Source organism: Monodelphis domestica, chromosome 1, assembly GCF_027887165.1.
Source record: "Monodelphis domestica isolate mMonDom1 chromosome 1, mMonDom1.pri, whole genome shotgun sequence".
NCBI classification, from domain to species: domain Eukaryota; kingdom Metazoa; phylum Chordata; class Mammalia; order Didelphimorphia; family Didelphidae; genus Monodelphis; species Monodelphis domestica.
In genome coordinates, this window is record NC_077227.1 from 290,799,340 (window position 1) to 290,820,916 (window position 21,577).

The 21,577-nt window shown below is 34.7% G+C and overlaps 1 protein-coding gene across 17 annotated transcripts in view; it reads left to right on the top strand.

Moving 5' to 3' along the window:
- The window catches only part of RALGAPA1 (Ral GTPase activating protein catalytic subunit alpha 1), a 314,990-nt gene that overhangs the window by 81,097 nt on the left and 212,316 nt on the right, over positions 1-21,577 (top strand). For all 17 annotated transcript variants that reach the window (XR_008915023.1, XM_056811013.1, XM_056811018.1 and 14 more), the window contains 2 exons: positions 57-294; positions 9,180-9,341. Coding sequence is in view for 16 of the 17 variants with exons in the window: in XM_056811013.1 (XP_056666991.1) it covers positions 57-294; positions 9,180-9,341 (400 nt within the window). In the remaining variant the exon portion in view is untranslated. The remainder of the gene's footprint in view (positions 1-56; positions 295-9,179; positions 9,342-21,577) is intronic.

Here is a 21,577-nt window from a genome sequence, read left to right on the forward strand (position 1 = left end):
AGTCACAAGCTACCCTCAGTATACTTAATTGTTGCTATTAACTTTTTTTTTTTCAGACTCTTATAGTAGCCTGGATCAAAGCAAATCTAAATGTATATATTTCCCGGGAGCTTTGGGATGACTTGCTATCTGTATTGTCATCACTCACATTTTGGGAAGAATTGGCCACTGAGTGGTCATTGACTATGGAGACATTAACTAAAGTATTAGCTAGAAATTTATATAGCTTGGACCTAAATGATTTACCACTGGATAAACTAAGTGAACAGAAACAGAAGAAGCACAAAGGCAAAGGTAAGAAAGGTACTCAAAATTGTTTTAAGGACTCTTCCTCAAAGCTGGTAATCTTTTTAAACTTGCAGGATTTGAAGGCTGTATTTAAAAAAAAAACACACATAATGCCTACCAATTACTGGACACTAACCCAAAGAAAAGCAAAACCTGAGATAACATGAAATAAGTGTAGTAATGTTAATTAATTGAACATTTTTTAAAATTTAAGTCAAAATCCTGCCCAAAATATGGGAGATTTCATTACTAAATTTTTTTTTTGTTTTGCTTTTTAATTTGCCATACTGGATATAGTGAGAATGGTATTCCCTTTTGTTAGTTTTTCAGGTTCAAATCCCACTTATGATATTTAACAACTTTGGGCAAGTCACTTATCTTCTCCAAACTTTAGTTTCCTCATCTCTAAAATGGGTGGGTTAGACTAGATATCCTTTAAAGTCCCTTACAATTCTTAAGATTACTTTTATTAATATTTCATTATCTTGATCATTGTTATTACCATAAGCATTTTATAACCAATTCCCTCTTAGGACTAAAGAAGGATAATTCAGTAATATATAAAAATTTATATTGAAGACTTAATATTTTATTTTAAACTTTATTTTTTTCTTTTGAATTTAAAATATCAAAAAGAGCATTTCCAGACCCCATTTCCAGACTGAAAAAGACAAAAAGAGGACTTTATATAAAACTTAAATATGTGATGCTCTCTGCTTATACTTATACTCCCTTGTGAATAGCCTTTTTTTTCCTTCTGTACATTTTTAAAGCTAGGTGGAGAATTTATTGAAGGCATACTATGCTTCAGGTACTGTATTAAGCACTTGGAATATAATACAAGAAAAAAGAAAGCCAGTTGGTACTCACAGTGGGTTGGGATAGGTACTTGCCAATAAGGAAATGTTTAAAATTTTGAAGAATTAGAAGCAGATTAAGTAGAAAAGTGAACAAGATTGGCCTGGCTATCTCCTTAAATGTGGAAACTCACCCACTAGAGGAAGAGGCAGAGTCATTTCTAGGGTGAGAAAGTAGCTAGAGTTATAGGTAGAAAAGCCTGGAAAGCCAGGAGCAGAGTAGGGAGAAATTGTGTAAAGTATTTCAAGGACCCTCTTCTATTTTGCCTCATTGTTGTTCCCCCCACTTAACTGAAAAGGGAAAAGAAACAAATCTTGCAATAAGTAAACATACTCAAGCAAAACAAACTTATTCAGTGGCTATTCCCCAAAATGACACTCTCCCACTTGATTTTGATCTCTCTCCCCTCTTACCCTCTTGTCTTAGAATAAGATCCAATTATTGGTTAGAATTTGGGGTTATGTGACTGGCCCCCATAGTCACACAGCTAGGACATGTCCAGATTTGAATTGAAGACCTGTCTCCTGGCCTGGCTTTCTACCATCACATGGCTACCCCAAAATGTCTCTCAGCCTTGCAGGCAATGATTCATGTGTTTTATCAGAGGTATTCTGGAGATGTATATTGATCAAAGATGTTTTTCTTTTTTCTTTTTTTTTTAATTTTTAAACATTATTTTATTTGGTTGTTTTCATACATTATTCACTGGAAACAAAGATCATTTTCTTTTCCTCCCCTCCCCCCCTCCCCTGCCTTTCCCTCTCCCATAGCTGACGCATGATTCCACTGGTTATCACATGTGTTCTTGACTCGAACCCATTTCCCTGTTGTTGGAATTTGCATTTATTCATTTAGAGTCTCTCCTCAGTCTTATCTCCTCCAACCCTGTAGTCAAGCAGTTGCTTTTCATCGGTGTTTTTACTCCCACAGTTTATCCTCTGCTTGTGGGTAGTATTTTTTAGATCCCTGCAGATTGTTCAGGGACATTGCATTGATACTAATGGAGAAGTCCATCACCTTCGATTGTACCACAATGTATCAGTCTCTATATACAATGTTTTCCTGGTACTGCTCCTTTCGCTCTGCATCACTTCTTGGAGGTTGTTCCAGTCTCTATGGAATTCCTCTACTTTATTATTCCTTTTAGCACAATAGTATTCCATCACCAACATATACCACAATTTGTTCAGCCATTCTCCAATTGAAGGGCATCCACTCATTTTCCAATTTTTGGCCACCACAAAGAGCGCAGCTATGAATATTCTTGTACAAGTCTTTTTGTCCATTATCTCTTTGGGGTACAGACCCATCAGTGCTATGGCTGGATCAAAGGGCAGACATTCTTTTATCGCCCTTTGGGCATAGTTCCAAATTGCCCTCCAGAATGGTTGGATCAATTCACAACTCCTCCAGCATTCATTACTTTCCATAGCTGTCATGTTAGCCAATCTGCTAGGTGTGAGGTGATACCTCAGAGTTGTTTTGATTTGCATCTCTCTGATTATAAGAGATGTAGAGCACTTTTTCATGTGCTTATTAATAGTTTTGATTTCTTTGGCTGCGAACTGCCTGTTCATGTCCCTTGCCCATTTGTCAATTGGAGAATGGCTTGATTTTTTGTACAATTGATTTAGTTCTGTATAAATTTAAGTAATTAAACCTTTGTCAGAGGTTTTTTATGAAGATTTTTTCCCAATTTGTTGCTACCCTTCTGATTTTGGTTACATTGGTTTTGTTTGTACAAAAACTTTTTAATTTGATGTAATCCAGATTATTTATTTTGCATTTTGTAACTCTTTCTAATTCTTGCTTGGTTTTGAAGTCTTTCCCTTCCCAAAGGTCTGACATGTATACTATTCTGTGTTCGCCTAATTTTCTTATAGTTTCCTTCTTTATGTTCAAGTCATTCACCCATTTTTAATTTATCTTGGTGTAGGGTGTGAGGTGTTGATCTAAGCCTAATCTCTCCCACACTGTCCTCCAATTTTCCCAGCAGTTTTTATGAAATAGTGGATTTTTGTCCCCAAAGCTGGGATCTTTGGGTTTGTCATATACTGTCTTGCTGAGGTTGCTTGCCCCCAGTCTATTCCACTGATCCTCCTTTCTGTCTCTTAGCCAGTACCAAATTGTTTTGATGACTGCTGCTTTGTAATATAGTCTGAGATCTGGGACTGCAAGATCCCCCTCCTTTGTGTTTTTTTTTTCATTATTTCTCTGGATATCCTTGATCTTTTGTTATTCCAAATGAACTTTGTTATGGTTTTTTCTAAATCAGTAAAAAAAATTTTTTGGAAGTTCCATGGGTATGGCACTAAATAGATAGATGAGTTTGGGTAGGATGGTCATTTTTATTATATTGGCTCGTCCTACACATGAGCAGTTAATGTTCTTCCAAATGTTCAAGTCTAGTGTTAGTTGTGTGGAAAGTGTTTTGTAGTTGTGTTCACATAGATCCTGTGTTTGTCTTGGGAGATAGATTCCTAAGTATTTTATTTTGTCTAAGGTAATTTTGAATGGGATTTCTCTTTCTAGTTCTTGCTGCTGAGCTGTGTTGGAGATATTTAGAAAAGCTGATGACTTATGTGGGTTTATTTTGTATCCTGCAACTTTGCTAAAGTTGTTGATTATTTTGATTAGCTTTTTGGTTGAATCTCTAGGATTCTTTAAGTAGACCATCCTGTCATCTGCAAAGAGCGATAATTTGGTCTCCTCCTTGCCTATTTTAATGCCTTCAATTTCTTTTTCTTCTCTAATTGCTACTGCTAGTGTTTCTAATACAATGTCAAATAGTAGAGGTGATAATGGGCATCCTTGTTTCACTCCTGATCTTATGGGATTTAGTTTATCCCCATTGCAGATGATATTAGCTGATGGTTTTAGATATATACTGTTTATTATTTTTAGGAATGACCCTTCTATTCCTATGCTTTCTAGTGTTTTTAGTAGGAATGGGTGTTGTATTTTATCAAAGGCTTTTTCTGCATCTATTGAGATAATCATGTGGTTCTTGTTGGTTTGCTTGTTGATGTGGTCAATTATGTGGATAGTTTTCCTAATGTTGAACCAGCCCTGCATCCCTGGTATAAATCCTACTTGATCATGGTGGATGATCCTTCTGATCACTTGCTGGAGTCTTTTTGCTAGTATCCTATTTAAGATTTTTGCATCTATATTCATTAGGGAGATTGGTCTATAATTTTCTTTCTCTGTTTTTGGCCTGCCTGGCTTTGGAATTAGTACCATGTTTGTGTCATGAAAGGAGTTTGGTAGAACTCCCTCTTTGCTTATTATGTCAAATAGTTTGTATAGTATTGGGATTAACTGTTCTCTGAATGTTTGATAGAATTCGCTGGTGAATCCATCAGGCCCTGGGGATTTTTTCTTAGGAAGTTCTTTGATGGCCTGTTGGATTTCTTTTTCTGATATGGGATTATTTAAGAAAACTATTTCTTCTTCTGTTAGTCTAGGCAATTTATATTTTTGTAAATATTCATCCATATCACCTAGATTGGTATATTTATTGCCATATAATTGGGCAAAGTAGTTTTTAATGATTGCCTTAATTTCCTCTTCAATGGAGGTGAGATCCCCCTTTTCATCCTTGATACTGTTAATGTGCCTTTCTTCTTTCCTTCCTTTAATTAGATTAACCAGTACTTTGTCTATTTTGTCTGTTTTTTCAAAGTACCAGCTTCTAGTCTTGTTTATTAGCTTAATAGTTCTGTCACTTTCGATTTTATTAATTTCTCCCTTAATTTTTAGGATCTCTAGTATGGTTTTCTTCTGGGGGTTTTTAATTTGTTCATTCTCAAGTTTTTTGATTTGCATTTCCAATTCCTTGATCTCTGTCCTCCCTAATTTGTTAGTATATGCACTCAGGGATATGAATTTTCCTCTAAGTACTGCCTTGGCTGCATCCCATAAGGTTTGAAAGGATGTTTCGCCATTGTCATTTTCTTCAACAAAATTGTTAATTGTTTCTATGATTTCTTCTCTAACTATCCGATTTTGGAGTATCATGTTATTTCCTTTCCAATTAATTTTTGATTTGGGTCTCCATGTACCCTTGCCGATCAATATTTTTATTGCCTTGTGATCTGAAATGGCTGCAGTTATTATTTCTGCTTTTCTGCATTTGAGTGCCATGTTTCTATGACCTGGTGTATGATCTATTTTTGTGAATGTGCCATGTGGTGCTGAAAAGAAGGTGTATTCTTTTTTGTCCCCATTTATTTTTCTCCATATGTCTATTAACTCTAATTTTTCTAAGATTTCATTCACCTCTTTTACCTCTTTCTTGTTTATTTTTTGGTTTGATTTATCTAAATTTGATAGTGGTTGGTTCAAGTCTCCCACTAATATGGTTTTACTGTCTATTTCCTCCTTCAATTCTCCTAGTTTCTCTATTAAAAATTTGAGTGCTATATTATTTGGTGCATACATGTTGATTAGTGATATTTCCTCATTGTCTATACTCCCTTTTAGCAGAATATATTTACCTTCCCTATCCCTTTTGATCAGGCCTATTTGTGCTTTGGCTTTGTCAGATATCATGATTGCAACTCCTGCCTTCTTTCTATTAGTTGAGGCCCAAAAGGTCTTACTCCAACCTTTAATTCTAACCTTGTGAGTGTCAACCCGTCTCATATGTGTTTCTTGAAGACAACATATGGTAGGGTTTTGGGTTCTAATCCAATCTGCTATTTGTCTATGTTTTATGGGTGAGTTCATCCCATTCACATTCAAAGTTAAGATTGTCATTTGTGGATTCGCTGGCATTTTGATATCTTCCCCTAGTTCTGACCTTTCTTCTTTAGCTATCTCCTTGTGAACCAGTGATTTACTTTAGGTCAGTCCCCCTAGTCCCCTCCCTTGAGATGCTTCCCTTTCTAGCCCCTCCCTTTTTATGCTCCCTTCCCCTCCCCCCTCTCCTTCCCTCCCTTTTTATACTCCCTCCACCCTCCCCCTCCTTAATTTTCCTTTCTTTCTTGCCCTAATGGATAAGATAGAATTCAGGATCCCACTGGATCTAGATGTTCTTCCCTCTCAGATTTGCTTTCACTGAGAGTAAGGTTTAAGTAATACCACTTCACGCTCTCTTCCTCTCCTTCTCATATGAGAGTTCTTCCCCTCCCCTTCCCATGTGTATCTTTATATGGGAAAGATTATTCTATTGATTCCCCCCCTATTTCTTGAAGTTATTCTTAGTATTATCGATGGTTCCTCCCTCCCTTTTCCTTTCTTTGCCCCCACTTTCCCCAAATCTTCTTGATGCCCCAATCTTTCCCTATGCATGTTTCTTCTAACTACTCTTATGATGCTACAATTTATGAGAGTTACACAAAACATTTTCCCCACATATTAATATATATAATTTGATGTAAATGTAGTCCTTATAGAAGAGGATTTGACTTAAAGAAAAAGATAAGATTTATCTCCTTTTCCCTTTCTTTCATATTTACCTTTTCATGTTTCTCTTGCTTTCTGTGCTTGGATATCGAACTTTCCATAGAGCTCTGGTCTTTTCTTAGCAAATGCTTGGAAATCTTCTATTTTGTTGAATGCCCATACTTTCCCCTGGAAGTATATAGTCAGTTTTGCTGGGTAGTTGATTCTTGGTTGGAGACCCAGCTCTCTTGCCTTTCTAAATATCGTGTTCCATGCTTTGCGGTCTCTTAGTGTGTTAGCCGCTAAGTCGTGTGTGATCCTTATGGGAGCCCCCTTATATCTGAAGCTCCTCTTCTTGGCTTCTTGTAGGATTTTCTCCTTTTCTTGGAAGCTCTTGAATTTGGCAATTACATTCCTAGGGGTTGTCTTTTGGGGATTTAGTATAGAAGGTGTTCTATGAATCCTTTCTATTTCTATTTTGCCCCCTTGCTCCAGAACGTGAGGGTAATTTTCTTTTATAATCTCCTGTAGAATAATTACGAGTTTATTGTTTATCTCTGGTTTTTATGGGAGATCGATAATTCGGAGGTTTTCTCTTCTCCCTCTGTTTTCGAGATCTGTGACCTCAGTGAGATATTTTATGTTTTCTTCTAATTCATTAATTTTTTGGGTTTGCTTTATTGATTCTTGCTGTTTTATGATCTCACTTTCTTCGAGCTGCTTAATTCTGGTCTTTAGGGACTGGTTTTGCTTTTCAGCCTTGTCTGCCATTCTATTGGATGCTTCGAGTTCGTTTTCCAATTGAGCAGTCTTATCTGTCAGACTGCTGATCTCTTTCTCCCATTTTTCTTTCCAGAAGGTTTCCATCTTTTGGATAAGTTCCAGTTTGAGATCTTCCAGAGCTTGTTGATAGTTTCCATTTTGGGAGGCATGTTCTGATCTTTTTTGGATTTCCTCCTCATTCTCCTCTTTTCCTTGGGTACTTCCACCATAAAAGTTTTCAATAGTCACTTTTTTCCCTTTCTTCCTGGAGGCTTGATTTTGGGCCATGTGAGCCATCCCTTTGGTGGTTTTATTCCCTTTTCCTTTTTGGTCTGGGGTCTGGGTTATATGGGCGGTTTTTCTGTGAATTTAGGTTGCTTCAGACTAGTTCTTCCCAGCCTCCGAGGTTTCTTAGAGTGCTGGGTCCCTGATCACAGCCAGGCTGCCCAGGTGTGCAGCTCCGCCCAGATAATCAACGCGTGGTCTGCCCCTGGTGTTTAACTCCGGGGAGATGTTCTGCGCAGCCGCCCCAAGTACAGCTCCTCTGACCCCCGTAATACGCGCCGGATTCTCCAGTGAAAGCACCCTAAGACGTTTTTTCCTGGCAGTCCCCAGATCCCAAGGACCCTGGAGTGCCCCCCCCACCCCCCGACAGAGACTTTCCCCACTCACTCGCTGTCCCGGTGAGTGCTCAGGTAGCTCACTCTGGTTTGGTGGGGGAGGTGGGGTGGGGGAAGGGCGGCTCAGTTCACTTTTCTGTGCAAGCTTTTCCTCCTTATTATAGTGTGGAAATGTTCAAGCCCCACGTACCTTCGCCTCTGTGGAGTACTGGGAGTACTGGGGTGTCCTTCTGTTCCTCCAAAGTTGATTTTTATGCTCCTTTGATGTAGTCTATTTCGTTTGGTGCCGGGGAGAGGAAGCGTGTGGCGTCTAGATTGCAGCCATGATTACCCGGAAGTCCAAAGATGTTTTTCTTCATAAAATTATTATTATATAAATGTTATGCTTCTGTCATTTCATTATGCATCAGTTCATACTTTCCAGAATTCTCTATTGTAATTTTTTAGAATGCAATATTAATCCATTATATTCATCCTCCAGTCATGCTGACACTAGGTTTGCTAGCCTTTTTCTATTTCCTTGTGGGTTTATAGCTGACTTTTTGTGTATTTTGGGGGTAGAAGTCACATACTATGTTTTCTTATTGCATTTCTTTATTATTATTTCATTTGTTACAAGTTTAGAATTTTGCTGGGGTTTTTGAGGGTGAAGCTGGATAGTTTTCTTCCCATTTAGGTAACATCATAGGACATTCTATGAATACTTATTTGAAAAAGTTCTTTTCTAATACATTGAATTTATTATTTACTTAATTTAAAAAGAAATTAACACTTAAATAAAAATAGTAAGGGAACAATTCCCAAAGCTTAGTCATCTGAATTAAAGATATATTTCCCCAGTTTGTATATTAAGTAGCTAAAAACCTTTTCCTAGGACTTTGATTTCCTTAGAAACCATTATCTCAAAGCAATGATAGTTGTATTTATTCTTTGTCGCATGTTAGATAAATATAGAAATAAAATTGTGATTTTTTTCCCCCATCCCTCCATTTCACACTCCCTTCTGATAACAGAGGGCAGTATAATCTTCATTGATGGAGGGAGGAGTACCTATACTAATCAAATTTCTTATTGTTGAAGAATTGCTTTTGGTCGGGGAGAGTATAACACAAAGAAACCTTATAGTGACAGCATAGGGCATTTTACTCTGCAGCATAACATGTGATGAAATTTCTATTTATCTGAGGCACATGAAATTTGGATATTTGTTGTTGTTTTTTTTTAATTGATGACAAATTGAGAGATTTGAAAATATGTTTCTAGGAGTTGGACATGAGTTCCAAAGACCATCTCTTGAAAAGTCCTTTTCCAGAGGATGGAGCCGTGATCAACCTGGACAAGCCCCAATGAGACAGCGAAGTGCAACCACTACTGGATCTCCAGGAACTGAAAAGGCAAGAAGTATAGTTCGACAGAAAACAGTCGGTATGTATTTCATAGAAGAAAATGGTCTTAATGATCTTGGGCATTTCACGTTGGAGTTTAAATAGTTTTTGCTAATTGTGCATAAGGAATCAGCACTACTACATGTAAATATACTTTTTGTTTATCAGTTGATTTTGATGTTAAATAATAGCGGCAATATTTTTCCACTTGTTTAACATGCCATGTGTCTGGTATTTTCTTTAGAGATTTTAGAAAATTTCTTTCCATTAAAATATCTTTAATTTTAATACAGTTGTGTTGTAGAATCTTGAATTCTAAAATTGAAATAGTTGAGATCATTGATTTTTAAAGAACCTGAAGTTTCAAATATAAGTAATATTTGTTGGTAGACAGTTACATAAGTTGTGGAAATGTAATATTGAAGCTTATTGGTAAAACATAAATTATCCCTCCATCCCTAAAAAATAATACAGACACTACATTCAAGAAGCTTTATATTGGTCCCAGAAACTCCCACTAAGGGACTGTCTTCCCTTCCCACCAGGCAGACTTAAAAAAATGATATCCATCTTTAGGGACTATATTGGTTTTAATAAGCAAGGGAGCCATTCCTTTGATCTGAGAAATTATAAAGGGAAGCAATAATGTAGGGACAGTCTTAGGGAAAGCTACTGTCACCAGTTGCCATTTTTTCAATAATGAAAAGAATAGGAATTAGGAGTTGAGAAACCTTGGTTCTAAGTCTCATTCCTATCATTCAGTAGTTATGTGACTTGAATAGTTTTACTCACCTTCTGTAGAGCTTATGTGAGGGGGAGATAATGGTACTTTACCTAAAGGTTTGACTTAATGATATATTGATACCTTTTACAGTTGTAGGAGTCTACAGTACATGTTTTCTGTGGAATTATTTGGGTTTTTTTTAATTGTCACTGATGAAAGTAGGATTCACTTTAAAGGAATTCTGCATAAATCCACATTACTATTATACATGCTACAAAAAATTGCATAATTTAGGAATGAAAGGAGAGGCAAAATTAGAAGTGATAGAAAGTGTTGATAGCCAGTTAATATTTTTGAGCTGCTTAAGAAATGTCAATATTCACAACTGTCCAGTGCCTATAAAATGAACAGAGGAGACACCACTGTATTTGTCAGCAATGGGCCTTTAGTTAGAAGATATGAAAAGATATTAGGAAAGAATGTAGGTAAATTTAAATGTGTATTTAATAGCCAAAATGTGAGAGATTATTCATAAGAATATATTAATTAAATCTGTAAATGGACTTTCTTTAGCCTAATTTCTTACTAATTTTTATTGCTCTGTCAAACATCCCTGTATACTTTATGGTAGTAAATATTTTGACTTTTCAAAAGTAACCTTTATTAAAATATTTAAACTTCAATGTGGTGATTGCCTCAAACTCATATGAAACTGATAAAACTTTCCTCCCACTTTTTTATAGGTAGATAGTACATTTCTTCTTGGAAAGTAAACAACCCTATAAAAGAATTATAAAATTTAAAATGTTAAGAAAGGAGCCAATATACATTTTGTTTATCAGATGATGAAAATTATAAGTCTTCTGAGGAAACTACATTACTATAATTTTAATAAAAGTCAGATTTCTTATTTCATTTGCTTATTGTGTATGTTGTCATTTACATTTGTTATTGTGAAACTTGAAAATATCAAAACCTTAATCAACTTATTCATGCAGTATATAATTTGAGACAACTGCTATTTGCTCTATTAATGTAATTAAAATTTATATTTGGATGCTGCTTAATTTAAAACATTTTTCTAAGGCATGTCATTTTGAATTACTAAGATTAGAATAGAAATTTAGCTTTAAGCTAAAAGGGCTTTATAGTTCTTTTTCTTCTAAGTTGACTTCAAAATTTTCTCATACTTTCTTTTCTCTTATGGCTAGAATATTGAAATGTTAAAAAAACATTTTTAAAAAGTGTGATTCCATAACATTTGTTTAGCCAGTTATAGTTAATTTTTAGACTCATTGTTAACAGTCTATTAGTATAGCTATATATAGCTATAGCTAGCAGTATGTATTAGACATCCATTTTCATTGTAATTTTCTACTGAAATAGACTAAGATATTTATTAAAGTTACAAACAATTATAATATCTTACAGTTTATTTTTGATGCAAAAACCCAAGAGGTAAAAGCTTTTTGGAGATTTTTCAGTCTTGTAATTCTAGAAATTTCTCTCAAGGAAATACATCGTGCAAGCTATTGATTTTGTGCTCGTTTTCTATACTTCATCTGTTTTTCTCTTTAATATTTCTATTATTAAGCTATGACTATAATAGATTTGTATTCCCTAAGACAGTTTGAACTTGGGTTCATAAAAGGACCCTTAGAAGTCATCTGATTCAGCCTCCTCCTTTTACAGATAAGAACCCGAGGCCCCAAGAAGTGAAAAGACTTGCCTAGGTCCTGCAGGTATTTAGTGAAAAGGGTAGGATTAGAATCATGATATCTGACATTAGATATAGCATTCTACTGTACCACAGTGCCTCTTTAGAAACATAAACTGTAGCATGACTTTGTAAAAATAAAAAGGATTTAATGAAAAAAAGACTTAAGTACACCATTGAGACTTGTACCATGCTACATTTAGCAACTTACTATATCCATGTTCTTATGAATTGGATTATTTTCTTTATTAGTACAAGTTACAACCTATCTGTTCCTCTTTATTCTGTTGATTACTGTCTATGACCTTCCATTAATCTTTGATAGAGTATGGATTCATGTTTTCCTGGAAGCCTTTCCCTGAATTTTTGTACTTTTTTTCCCTATCCCATATCTTTACTGTAGCATTGGCATACCTCCTTTTCTGGTATCTGATTATGTGACATTTCTTGTGCATAAACCATCCTTGATAATACTACAGCCCATTTTACAACCCTACATATTTTTCCATTACTCTGTATCAACTGAAATTTTAATTTTTTCTGAGATTTTAATATTGAATATACATGCTAAAATGATATATTTGGAGCAAAGAGAACAGCTTCATATTAAAAGTTCCATGTAATTTCCTAAATGCTATTTAGCTCATTCTCCCCCTTTTGTTCAATTTTGGGAATTGTTCATCTTCATTGCGTTCCCAAGATACCTATTGTATTTATCTATATAAATCTGGCAATCTGTCCGTCTATCTGTCTAAATTCATAATATTTACCTACCTAGATCTAGTTGTATTTCATAATTTGGGCAATATATAGCTTATATCTACTTGACTTATATGGATTGGTACTTTTTTTTTTTTGCTTAGTTATAGCTTTTGTGTAAATCTCATTGAGACATTCTTTAATGTTCTTTTATTCAGTGCTACCAACATAGTGCTTTCTCAAAATAGCTTCTAGAAAGAACCTCATTATCTATAAGTTATAACTTTTCCATTTGAACTCATTGTAATACATCCTCAATGATAGTCTTGCAGAAATATGCAGTAATAAGTCTTCCTATCTAATATTGTTCATAAAAGGATAATTGATTATGTGTTCCCTGTACCTCTTAGTGAATTTGTGTGACACTGAAAAGAGCTTCAAAAGTAACTTGCCTTTTTCCTTTACCTAGTTTCATCAAGGAAATTAACAATGAATATGTAAACCATTTTCATAAAGATTTCCTAGTAAGCAGGAATAGTTTATGGTAGTTACTCATGTCTTTTTGGTCATTGTGTTTTTACAATATCAACTGTTTTTGAGTATAATTCATATAAATGTGTTGGTTCCTCCATCATTGATGTGAGAGAATAAATCACTGTAGAAATTCTGATGCATGTTTTATTTCATATTTTTATTGTCCTTTTTCCAAGTTAATTTATAAATATTCTTTAAAATAGCTTACTTGAGTCTCAATCAAATCTCTATAGATTTATTTTTCTCCTTTGCCACTTTATGCTCTTTTGTGTGTATTCTTGTGTTTTTATTCCACCATAATTTTTGCAAATGAGCTTACTTTTGAAATGAAATACCTTTGGTTATAATTCTCTTTGTTAAGGAGATCAGGGGTATATATAGTCTTAAGATATATTCTGGACTCTCTTGAATAGAATCTTTGTAGTGATTTATTCTGCATCTGTTAAAAAAAAAATAAAGAACTGATGGTAACCAGTCATTATCTTTACTTGTATCTATTTCTTATCTTTCAGATTCTAGAGCTTATGTAGATAGGCAGATTAGATTTGTTATAATTATATGAAATAACTTCTCTTTATCCTTTCTTCTGATTTGGTATTAATTTGACCTGCAATGGCAAAATGATGCCCAAATCAGTAACCAGTATTTTTGTGTTTATCTAGCACCTTTGAAGTTTTTTCAAGAAAATGATCATTGTACAATGTACAGTTATGGGTCTTCCAGGTAATCTACAAACATTTGACCTCTTCTGTTTTCTTAATGCTAAATGTTTTTTTCAACATTTGTTGTTGTCTATTATGTCTAATTTCATGTAGAGGTCACCAAGTACAAAGGATGTATATGCTAACTTGTTTGGATGCTCTGGTCTTCATCTTTGTAGAATTTTCCTACTGCTGGGACTAGATAACATGTCCTACAGGAATTCATTCTCTTATCACCAGAAACTCCAGCTCTGAGACTTCCATTTTCTTGAATAATGTTTGCCTCAGGCTCCCATGACATCTAGGCCTGGTCTTAGCTTTGTTTCCTATGTTTTAGTATTTGCCTTGCCATTGTGTATGTATATTTCTTGTATCCCTCTCTTTGAGTAGAGTGGAATTTCTTTGATGTCAGGGACTATCTTAGTTCTTATCTTAGTAGCCCCAGTGTTTAGCTTAGTATTTGGCATGTAGTAAGTGCTCAATATGTGCTTTTTTCATTCATTCATTCATTCATTCATTCATTCATCTTCTATAATAGATGGTAGTACATAAATTTGCAGCTCTTTCTGGTGTTCCCCTTTCTTAAGCTTCTTGTAAAATAATCAAATAAGCAATCTGATTAATCTTATTTTTTATGACCATGGGAATACAACAAAATTTACTTTTCCCACATAAAACCTGTATGCCATCCTTTTGTTTAGCTGTAAAAATCAAATATCTTCTTGTTTTATTACTAGGAAAACTCAATATAGTCATAAAATTTAGAGCCAGCAGGGAAATTATCCAGCTAGTCTACCCTTTTCATTTTATAGATGATGAAATGGAGGCCAAGAGAGCAGAAGTGATTTGCCCAAGTACATATAGATAATAAACAGCAGAGATATGGGCACAAGTATTGACTCCAAATCCATTATCGTTATAGGCTATTCCAATGAGAATGACCTCATTGGCAGTTGAATAAGGATCTCACATATGAAAATAGTATGCTTGTAGGTGATCTAAAGCAAAGCAATGGTCTTCAATTTTTTTGATTTTATATCCCAATTAGTAAAAGATTTTTGAGCATCACCCCGCATGTTTTTATTTACTTCTTTATGTTTTGTATACACATACACTGTGCTAACAGTTATACCTTGTGAAACCAATAAACATTTTAAAGGAGATTGAGATGAAGTTATATGTTATCCTAGAATTGGTAAGGAACCAACAGAGTTTATTGACTAGGTAAATGATAAGGTCAGAAATGTGCTTAAGAAAAATCACTGATTGTGGAGAATGAAGTGGAGACAGGTGAGACTCAGTTGAGTAGACCAATTAAAAGGCTACTGTAGTAGTCCAATCTAGAGGTTATACTGTGGTAACTCTATCAGTGAAATAAAAAGGAATAATGCCAAAGATGTTACAGGTTTAAAATAAATCCAGCTTGGCAACTGTTTAGCTCTAGAGAATGAAAGAGTGAACATTAGAGGGTGCTTCTGAAATTGTGAAGCTGGATAACTGGTAGGATATAGTGGTGCCTTTGACAAAAACGAAATTTGTTGGAAAGATAATGTAATTGAATCTGTGGTGAGGATCATAACCCATCTAGGCCTATTTATGCCTCACTATATCTCCTTCAAACAGGAGAGGCAGCACACTATGATGTCCCATATCCATATCTATGTAGTGTTCTTGAGATAAAGGTGTAACCATGTTGGAGGTAAGAAAATTTTGCTTATGCAGCTGCTTTTGTAGATGCCTGGGTTTTGTTTACATTATAAATGACCCTAAGGACTTCTATCCAGAGCAGAATGGGAGAAGTTCAAAGCTTGCATATCCACTGAGTTCACAAGTGATCTAATAGTAGGGGGCAGTGCTGAGAGATGATAATGCATAAAGAGAGAGATAGGCATGGGATTTTTGGTAGATTATTATAAATTTACTTTGATTGGTTACCACTTCAGATCATGCCATTTCTCACTCAGAATTTGAACCACTCCCCCCCACTCATTTTGTAGATCATTGGTTGATCAACTGTGACTCATACCACTTTTCTTCTGTCAATGTAGAAATGGAAGCCATACAAGATTGAAAACCATTATATAGTTTATGTTTCATATCCTGCCATTACCAAGGAATTTTATCAATCAAGGGTCAACCTGCTGGTATTTAGCCTTTCTAAATAAACTGATATTGATTCTTCGTCATAAGACACTATTTGGTGCTTAGAATTTTCCAGATTGGTAGACTTTTTGTTGTTTCAGTCATTTCTGACTCTTTGTAACCCCACATGGGTTTGATTTTTTTTTTTAACCTTTACCTTCCATCTTAGAATCAATACTTTGTATTGATTCCAAGGCAGAATAGTGATAAGGGCTAAGTAGTGGGGATTAAGTGACTTTCCCAGGGTCACACAGCTAGGAAGTGTCTAAAACCACTGAGACACCTAGCTGCTCCCATGGGTTTTGTTTGTTTGTGGTTGGGGTTTTTCCTTTTTTTTTTTGCTAGTAGACTTTCTAGTCCGGGTTTTGCCATTTCCTTCGCCATCTTTATATATGAAACATTGAGACAAACATGACTTGTATGACTTGCCCAGAGTCATACAGCTAGTAAATGTCTGAGACCAGATTTGAATCCAGGAAGACATGTTCCTCACTTTAAGCCCAACACTGCTCCACTTGGGAGACTTATCAAAACTTGAATTCCACTGGCATAACCATTGCTAGCAAGGAATCAGTTCTATACCACAATGAGACATCAGAGTAGAACATTTAAATGTACATATGATGACTCAGTTTATATCTACTCATTTTAATTAGTAAATATTAACTTACAGAAAACTTTAGGAATTTTTTAAAAATTGTAGTTGTCTCAGAATCTTTGTTTTACTGAGCAGCACTTAGGTTCTGTAGGTTCAATGTTGTAAGCAAATAACTTTGACATTTGATTTTTTGTTAAGTTTATAGTATTTTCATTAAGATGAATAAATTTGTCCTCATTTCTTTCAAGATTAAACTCAACTACAAAAAATTTAAAATTAAAAAAGAAATTTAAACCCAACATGATTGTTTTATCTTCAAATGTCCCAGGCTGGCCCTGATAAAATATAAGTAAAATAAGTTTCTGTATATGTAACTTATTGTAAATGAATAAAAATAAATTTTCATTTAAAATATATTATATAAAATATTAATAGAAAGTTATTTTCAAGAGGAAGTACTAATAACAATAGATGGGACCAGGAAAGATATTTTTAAAAGATGATGTTTGAGCTGAGTTTTGAAATTAACTAGGAAAGTCAAGAGGCAGAGGTGAGGAAGGAGAACCTGGGTTACAGTGAATGAAAAGACATGGACTTGGATTGCCTAGTTTCCAGAGACTGAAAATCCTAGAATATCTGAAAGGGATTCAAGTATAAGAAGACCAGAAAGGTACAAAGAGGCCAGATTAGTGAAAAGCTTTAACTTCTGAATAGAATATTTTATATTTGAACCTGCAGGAAATAGGAGTCAATAAAATTTGAGTGGTAACAGATTTTAACATAATCTCTTTAGTAATCTATATAAAGAATGGATCTGAAGGGAGAAACTTGAGGCAAGGAGACATACTGGTAGGCTACTGCAGTAATGCAGATATGCAGTGATTAGGACTTATACCAGAGTGAGAATTGTACGAGTCAAAAGATTGGGATATAAAGAAGAGATATTATGATAGTAGAAATAAAAATATTTAACAGTAAATTGTATAGAGAGTAAGTTGAATATGATTGAGAACTGAAGATGAAATTGTGAGCATTACTGGAAGAGGGATGGTTTGCTCACATTATATATATATATATATATATATATATATATATATATATTTTAATGTGGGAAGGATTAGAAGGGAAGAACAGAATTAGGGAGATAATGAATTCATTTTGGACTTGTATAGTTTGAGATGTCTACAGAAATCCAGTTCAAGATTTCTAGATGACAGTTGGTGATGCAAAACTCAGGAGAGATTACAGCTTAACAAATATATGTTGGAATTATCTTCATAGGAATTATTCAGAAGACAGATTTCAGGGGGTTAAGTGTGAGTTTAGAGTGAAACAAGTTGAGACAATGAGTACAGATGGCTTTCCCAAAAAGTTTAGCTAGGGAGAGGAGAGATATAGGACACTAGCTAATGGGGTTAGTTGTATTGAATAAGGTGTTTGTTTTGCTTTTTATTTTATTTTTATTTTTTTAGGATTTCAGGATATTATGAGAGAACTTCTATGCTTTAGTGAAGGCAACAAATTTCTAGCATACCTAGATAGATGAGTACATGATTTTCTCTTCTTTTTACTAATATTTGAATAGAAATGAAAGACATAATTTGGGGAATAATTCAGGGTTGATGTTGGTATTGGAGATGCAATTGGTGATCAGAGATCAAGGGATTCGAGTATTTAGGATAATGTAGAGTTGAACTGATTCACCAGGGGTCAGGATAGGAAAGGGAGAACAGTTTAAGTATTGTAGGGGTAATGGCATTAAATGATAAAAGATTATGATTAGATAAAGGTATTTCTTCATAGTTCATGAACTTGAAAATGGAATAATTGTAAGTTATGGCAAGCTCTTATGTGTGGCAAGGTAGAATGGTCATGAGAACTGAATAGATTGAAGAAGATGGAAATTTGGTATAATTGAGGCAATATACCTGTTGTATTAATACATATCAGTATTTTGAAGATCCCTATTATTAAAGGAAGCAGTTCTGGTGGAGAAGAAGACAGGGGAGCTAGCCACTGAACTAATTAAGGAAGGAAGGAGAAGACTGTATATTTCAGGTGTTTGGGGGTGTGGAGGAGGTGGGGAGAGAGAGACTGAGAGACAGAGAAAGACAGAGACAGAGACAAAGAAAGAGAGACTGTAACATTCAACTTTAGGAATAAAATTGTTATAGTAATCATTTGGGTTACATTTTCTTGATGTATAGGTTATATCTCAATTTAGTACCCTTCTGATCTTCACAGATATTTTACAGGAATGTATATACATGTACAGACATAAACCATTCTTTTCTCTTGGTATATTTTATACTTTTTTTTTTGTATTTTATGTGTATACATATATATATATATATTAAGAAAACTTTTATGGTTAGAAATGTTTTCCTTTGTTTTATATTCATTTATATTGCATATAAAAAGTTACAAAAACATATAAAAGTTGCATACCAGTTTTGTTTTTTTTTAGAGAATGTGGTCCTTTTGTGGAGATACGCAACCCAGTATATGATATTTATTTTTAGTCAAAGATTAGCTTATATCAAATTGTTTCTGTAGTGCATTTTATTAAAAATAATTTCTGAATTTTTTTGTTTTATATCATCTACATTTAACTAAATCCTCTCTTCTCCCTTACTCCTCAGAAAACATATTTAGTTTTTTACTTTCTAATTTTTAAAATATTTTTCCATGTAATATGTAAATATTGCATTTTCTTTCCCTCCCCTCCACCCTCCCAGATCTAATAAGCATTTCCACTGGGTTATACAAATGTTATCACTTATGCCTATTTCTATATTATTCATTTTTGCAATAGAGCAATCTTTTAAAATCAAAACCCCAAATCATATATCCATATAAATAGATGATGTCATTTGTTTTTCTACTCCTAAAGTTTTTTTTTTCTCTTGATGTAGATAGCATTCTTTCTCATAAGTCCCTTGGGATTGTCTTGTATTAGCAAAGTCCATTACATTGTATTGTTCCACAATGTTTCACTTTCTGTATATAATGTTCTCTTGGTCTGCCCCTTATCTCTCTGCATCAGTTCCTGGAGGTCTTTCCAGTTCATAGAGAAATCATCATTCCTTATAGCACAATAGTATTCGATCACCATCATATATCACAATTTTTTCAGCCATTCCCTAATCAAAAGAAACCTCTTCATTTTTCAATTTTCTGCCACCACAAAGAGTGCAGCTATGAATATTTTTGTACAAAAAATTTCCCTTATTATCTCTTTAGGATACAAATCTAATAGTGGTATTGCAGGATCAAAGGGCAGACAGTCTTTTAAAGCCTTTTGAGCACAGTTTCAAATTGCCTTCCAGAATGTTTGCATCAATTCACAACTCCACCAGCAATGCATTAGTGTCCCAATTTTGCCGCAACCCTTCAACCATTTATTATTTTCCTTTACTGTCATATTGACCAATCTGCTAGATGTGAGGTGATACCTCAGAGTTGTTTTGATGCATTTCTCTAGTTATGGAAGATAGAGAGCCCTTTTTTCATGTGTTTATTTATAGTTTTGATTTCTTTATCTGAAAACTGCCTACTCATGTCCCTTAACCATTTGTCAGTTGGAGAATGGCTTGGGTTTTTTTTTTTTTTGTACAATTGACTTACCTCCTTATAAATTTGAGAAATTAGACCTTTGTGAGAAGGTTTTGTTATAAAAATTTTTCCCAGTTTGTGGTTCCCTTCTAATTTTAGTTGCATTGGTTTTGTTTGTACAAAACCTTTTTAATGTAAAGTCATCAAAATTATTCATTTTACATTTTGTAATATTCTCTATCTCTTGCTTGGTCTTAAATTCTTTCCTTTCTCATAGACCTGTTGGGTATACTATTTTATGTTCACCTAATTTATTTATAATTTAAATCTTGATATTTAAGTCATTTACCCATTCTGAATTTATCTTGGTATAGGTTGTAAAATGTTGATCTAAATCTAATCTCTCCCATACTTTTTTTCCCAGCAGTTTCTGTCAAATAGTGGGTTCTTGCCCCAAAATCTTGGATTTGGGGGTTTATCATACACTATCTTGCTGAGGCCATTTACCCCAAGTCTATTTCAGTGTTCCTCCCTTCTGTCTCTTAGCCAGTACCATATTGTTTTGACGATCACTGCTTTATGGTGCAGTTTACGATCTGCTAGGCCCCCATTCTTTACTTTTTTTTCATTATTTCCCTTGATATTCTTGTTCTTGTGTTCTTCCAGATGAACTTTGTTATAATTTTTTTTATTTTATAGTATTTTATTTGATCATTTCCATGCATTATTCATTAAAGACAAAGATCATTTTCTTTTCCTCCCTCCCACCCCCCGTAGCCGACGCGTGATTCCACTGGGTATCACATGTGTTCTTGATTCGAACCCATTGCCATGTTGTTAATATTTGCATTAGAGTGTTCGTTTTGAGTCTCTCCTCTGTCATGTCCCCTCAGCCACTGTGGTCAGGCAGTTGCTTTTCCTCGGTGTTTCTACTCCCTCGGTTTGTCCTCTGCTTACGGATAGTGTTTTTTCTCCTAGATCCCTGCAGATTGTTCAGGGACATTACACTGCCACTAATGGAGAAGTCCATTACGTTCGATTATACCACAGTGTGTTTGTCTCTGTGTACAGTGTTCTCATGGTTCTGCTCCTTTCGCTCTGCATCACTTCCTGGAGGTCGTTCCAGTCTCCATGGAATTCCTCCACTTTATTATTCCTTTTTGCACAATAATATTCCATCACCAACATATACCACAGTTTGTTCAGCCATTCCCCAATTGATGGGCATCCCCTCGTTTTCCAATTTTTGGCCACCACAAAGAGCGCAGCTATGAATATTTTTGTACAAGTCTTTTTGTCCATTATCTCTTTGGGGTACAGACCCAGCAGTGCTATGGCTGGATCAAAGGGTAGACATTCTTTTATCGCCCTTTGTGCATAGTTCCAAATTGCCCTCCAGAATGGCTGGATCAGTTCACAACTCCACCAGCAATGAATTAATGTCCCCACTTTGCCACATCCCCTCCAGCATTCATTACTTTCCATAACTGTCATGTTAGCCAATCTGCTAGGTGTGAGGTGATACCTCAGAGTTGTTTTGATTTGCATCTCTCTGATTATAAGAGATTTAGAACACTTCTTCATGTGCTTATTAATAGTTTTGATT